Below are 4,675 nucleotides of genomic sequence, written 5' to 3' on the forward strand. Positions count from 1 at the left end.
ATTGAACTTTTAATTGCAAAGCAGGAAAACAGCAGTCACCAGCATATACATACACAGGACAAAGATGCATCTACATGTATGGCAGGACGTGGGAGGTAGAAAAAAAAATCCAACAGCAATAGTAATAAACAATGAAAAAGGTTAACAATCGTCCCTTTGTTGCCAGGCTAAATCCCGTAAGCCCGAATTCAACCTCTGAGCAGAAGGAGTGTCCAGATAGGCCAAAAAAGGGTCCCATGTGCCGTAGAGAAGGCTTCCGTTGGTACAATACTTATCACAGACTGTAGCCAATGGTTGATAGATGGAGCCTTATCAGAAATCCACAGTACCATAATGCACTTTCAAGCATAGTGTAGCAGTATGTGAAGGAGATCTTTGCTGCGAAAGCCGGCAGGTAGCTCATCATTTAGTCCTAACAAGCAAGTCCTTGGACCCAGATGCAGTCGGCAATTAAATATAACACATAGCTTAAATATGAGTGATCTCCAAAACTGTAGAATAACAGCACAGCTCCACAGACAATGAAAAAAGGAACCAACAGCAGACTGACATTTGTTGCAGAGATTAGGCAAAGCTGGAAACATTATGTGCCTCTTCTCAGGTGTAATATAAAGCCTATTTATAAGTTTAAACTGCCTCTCCCAAATAGAATTAGATGCCAAGGCTTTGAAAGGACGACAACACAACTCATCCCAAGCCTCAGCATCTATAACGCCTACATCTGATTCCCATTGGCCCTTGATTTTGTTAGAGTTATCCATTCTAAGATCAGAGAGAATGTTATAAATCTTTTTAGTGATACATTTTAGTTGGGTAGTTTTTACCATGAGTGATTCTGTGGGAGAAAGACCAAACCCTCCATTAAAATCCTTCAGTTTAGAAGTAATATCGTGCTTTACCTGAAAGTACTTCAAAAAATCCTTATTGGTCAGACCAAACTTGCTTTTCAGTTGATTAAAAGTAAGAAGAGAGTTCTCATGAACAAGATCACCCACTGGATTAATCCCTAACTCCACTCTTTTAAGATCATCATAATATATGAAAATATTACAGCAGTACTACCTAGCTACTATTTTTAGTATGATAATGTGAAATTCCCAAATAAAGTTTGAAGTAGCTCAAACTGTAAAATCCAGCACTGAGCCCTGTTACATTTATATACAGTGTTAAAGTAATGGCTACAATCTACAGCCTTTAAACTTGTGGTAGTTGGAGTTAAAAGACCAGAGACAGGGTGATTACAACAATAGCTGTAACTTCCGTCACCCCTTATATTACTGGCATCGAGCAAGACGAAGAGTAGAGAATTTAATTTCATGGAGTATGCACTGTCACCAAAACTGCTTAGAGTCAGTTCAACCTCCTGATCAGCCTCAAACATGTACCGTCAGTCTGGACTTACCTAATTTCTCCTCTCTTCCCTCAGTATACCATAACACACTCTCCAGATCTGGAAGAGAACCCTGTGTTCCCCGGTATTTACCATAACTCTTTTGTGTGAAAATAAACTCTGAAACCTTTGTTTCTTTGTTGGTTCTGCATTTAGGTTCACTCTTGTTATCAACCTCATGGCCTTTTTTGACAATATCACAGTGAAAACATGCTGTAAATATCGAAATCCGTGAAAACATGGCTAATCCAGCTGATTTAAAACTAAAACTTTAAAGCTGCTGGAGTTGTTTTAAGCGCAGCCTCTTAAACTGTACTTCACCAAAACCACGGAATGAAGTACAAACTGTGTGTCACATTGTCACAGGATTGCACTAATTTGGATGATTTAGAAAATGTATAAAATGTTGTAATACTTGATTCAGACCTGCTGCTGACTTTCTATTACGCCTCTGGAAAGAACACACACTAAGAATATCTTGTTAATCAATCAATTTAATTTCACGTTAGTCTGCAACAGACTGAAGCTATTTCCACATCTCCTTTATTGGGCTGTGGGACAGTTGGCCAGTCTCAACTACAGACCTGGACCATTTCAAATGGCATAGTTTTTGAGTTATCATCATAGGGCGTGGCCAACCTATCCGCCTCAAAAGTGGTGAGAATAACCGTCAGACCATCATGGCGATTCAGTGTGAACATTGTGAGTTTACATAGAACGGCCCACCTCGATGATGTTAAATGACAAAGCTTTTGAAGTTTTCGTGAAAAGGTGTGGCCATGGCTGCACGTTGAGCTTGACCATTCGCCAATCTCTCCCAAGCTTTGGTCAAATGGTACTCTCCATCGCCACCTAGTGGGCATAGGATGTGTTCAGCAATGCTCAACTATCACTGATAGTAGTAGCAGTAGTATCAAACATAACACAAATTAATGCATTATTGTCATTAATGCATCTACTAACAAAATAAAGAAATTATTTCTGTCAGTTAAATGTGTTGTAAACACACTAAGAATATCTTAGTGTGTTTACAACTGTGTTGTAAACACATTTAACTTCACATAATCCCTGGGATATCTTATAAGTATTAGAAAAAGATGTTTCAAAAGTACGTCTCCAGTGTTTCTTCATGAAAAATGTGTAAAATTACAAAGTTCTATTAGCTCATTGCCCAGACTGACCTGTCTTTATAAAACATAAAGTTTTTGTTCTTTTTTTTTTTACTATAAAAACAAAAACTCTCTCTTCTTGCTTTCTGTCTTTCTTTCAACAAACTGTGATTTGCTTTAAAAAAAATCAAAACAAAAGACTCCCAGAAATTTCTGTACTAGATAGAGGGAAAACGGGAATTTGTTTGTGTGTCATTTAATTTTTTAACTATTACTTAACTATTTTGGAGTAGTATGAATGCCAGCTGGTGAAGTCTTCAGTCAGTACAAAATCTGTAAAACCTAAAGTTAAAAACCTATGCACTTCATCATTTTTTCCCCCCAGAAACCTTAGGGTAGACTAGATAGGAGTCTTTCCTCGGTCGATTCTGGCCCCCGACCTTACGTTTGACAACTGTCACTACCACTGTTCTAGAATCGTTGCGTGAGCAACACTACGTCATCAATATTGGACGGAAGACGGATCGTCACGTGCAGCCGTAGAAGGCTCCAGATAAACATGGCCACCTGTGTCAAGATGATAGGAGCTGCTAAACAACTGCACAGAAATTCGGCTTTTGTTGCTAAACTACACTGGCCTGGCGTTGTCTCCCGCTTGACCGAGACATCACCACTGAGCCGGCAACAGCCAGCGCGGTTCTACACCAGCATCGGAACCCCACAGAAAGCATGCACGTCCCCCACCACAGCACTGACAGCTGGCAGCAGGCTGACCGGCAGACCTCGCCGGTGGATACGTGTCGGGGCCGTTCCACACTTCCAAGACAGTGTCCTCACCCGGAGCTGTGGACCGTATACGCTTCAATGTAGGATGTATGGAAACCGGGCAGGTGCGGGCTTCTCTGGACAGGATGGCGAGGACGGCGCAAGCTCCGGGGGAGAAGAGCCTGGGGGAGACGGCGGAGCACCTTACAACGGGGTTCAGATGACGGCTCTCACCCCCATGATGGTCCCCGAGGTGTTTCCCAATGTGCCTCTGGTTGCCGTTAGCAGGAACCCGGTGTTCCCCCGCTTCATCAAGATCATCGAGGTGAGTCTGATGTAACCTTGCACATTCTGTCCGCTACTTGGTCTGGTTGAAGGGAGGGTGACGCAATCACGCAACAAACTGAGAGTGATTTGACATTTAAACGGTCTTCGGTAAAACTTAGTACACCTTAGGTTATCAGAGGAAGTCCAGTCTTAAACTGAAGAGGCGATAGAGCCTTTTTTTTTTCTTTTTTAGTGGTGGCTCCTAATCTTTGGAACATTTAGTTACAGTCATGTATAGTGTATATGTTTTATAACCGGTAAACTCTGGTTAATTAAGGTTGTTAAAATTGTGCTTCAGAAGTAGAAGTGTGTCTTCATTTCATTTAATGCCACATTACCATTATTATCTCAGTGTCTGTTTAAAACTACACATTTTGAAGAGAACACCATGTGACTGCCACAAAGGTGTGTGAGGAGTGGGTAGAAATGCTGTTGTTTTTTGCTGTTGTTGCTGCTGTTTGTTTTTTCTTTTTTTAAATTAAGACTTAGTTTCTTCTTTATTTAGTCAACAAAGTAAAATGTCTCACAACCGATAAGGTCATTTTCCAGACAACCCCTGGAAACTACTGTTTATTGTATTCCAGTGTGTGTGATGTTTCTCTCTTCATGTCAGGTTAAAAACAAAGCACTGATGGAACTGCTGAGGAGGAAGGTGCGTCTGGCTCAGCCATATGCTGGAGTCTTCATGAAGAGAGATGATGCGTAAGTTTGGAAGTCACTTCTCCAGTTGAATTACTGATCACCAGGTTGTTGCATGCCTCAAGATGAATACTGATCTCAGTGGTGTGTTTTTGCTCCATGTGGTTATACAGTCTGAGTGTACTTTACAAATATAATTTATTGTTATACTCAATTAGTTGATGGATTAATCTATAGGATACTAGTTGAGTGGCGTTTTTAGTTTGACATCTGCATCACAGCAGAGGGGTCGGACTGAAGAAGTTACTAAAGCAGCTGTTTTCTTAAATCATTTTCATAGAATTGCCATCCTTTCAGATGTCAGCACTTCTCCTTTGCTTTGGGGGGAAACTGAATGCTAATTGATTCACGACGTCATCATTGTGGTATAGACAAATAATACGCA

At 40.8% G+C, this 4,675-nt stretch overlaps 2 protein-coding genes across 2 annotated transcripts in view; both read left to right on the top strand.

Annotated features, from left to right (window-relative positions):
* rsph4a (radial spoke head component 4A) overlaps positions 1-3,042 on the top strand; it is a 14,953-nt gene extending 11,911 nt beyond the window's left edge. The window contains exon 6 of the mRNA XM_005734311.1: positions 2,975-3,042. Within this exon, the coding sequence (XP_005734368.1) occupies positions 2,975-3,042 (68 nt within the window). The remainder of the gene's footprint in view (positions 1-2,974) is intronic.
* The window catches only part of lonp1 (lon peptidase 1, mitochondrial), a 19,153-nt gene continuing 17,471 nt past the window's right edge, over positions 2,994-4,675 (top strand). Inside the window, exons 1-2 of the mRNA XM_005734250.1 lie at positions 2,994-3,589; positions 4,205-4,293. Coding sequence (XP_005734307.1) covers positions 3,059-3,589; positions 4,205-4,293 — 620 coding nt within the window. The 5' untranslated portion in view covers positions 2,994-3,058. The remainder of the gene's footprint in view (positions 3,590-4,204; positions 4,294-4,675) is intronic.

The sequence above is a fragment of the Pundamilia nyererei genome, unplaced genomic scaffold (genome assembly GCF_000239375.1).
Source record: "Pundamilia nyererei isolate P.nyererei 1_Seehausen unplaced genomic scaffold, PunNye1.0 scaffold00057, whole genome shotgun sequence".
Taxonomy (NCBI): Eukaryota; Metazoa; Chordata; class Actinopteri; order Cichliformes; family Cichlidae; genus Pundamilia; species Pundamilia nyererei.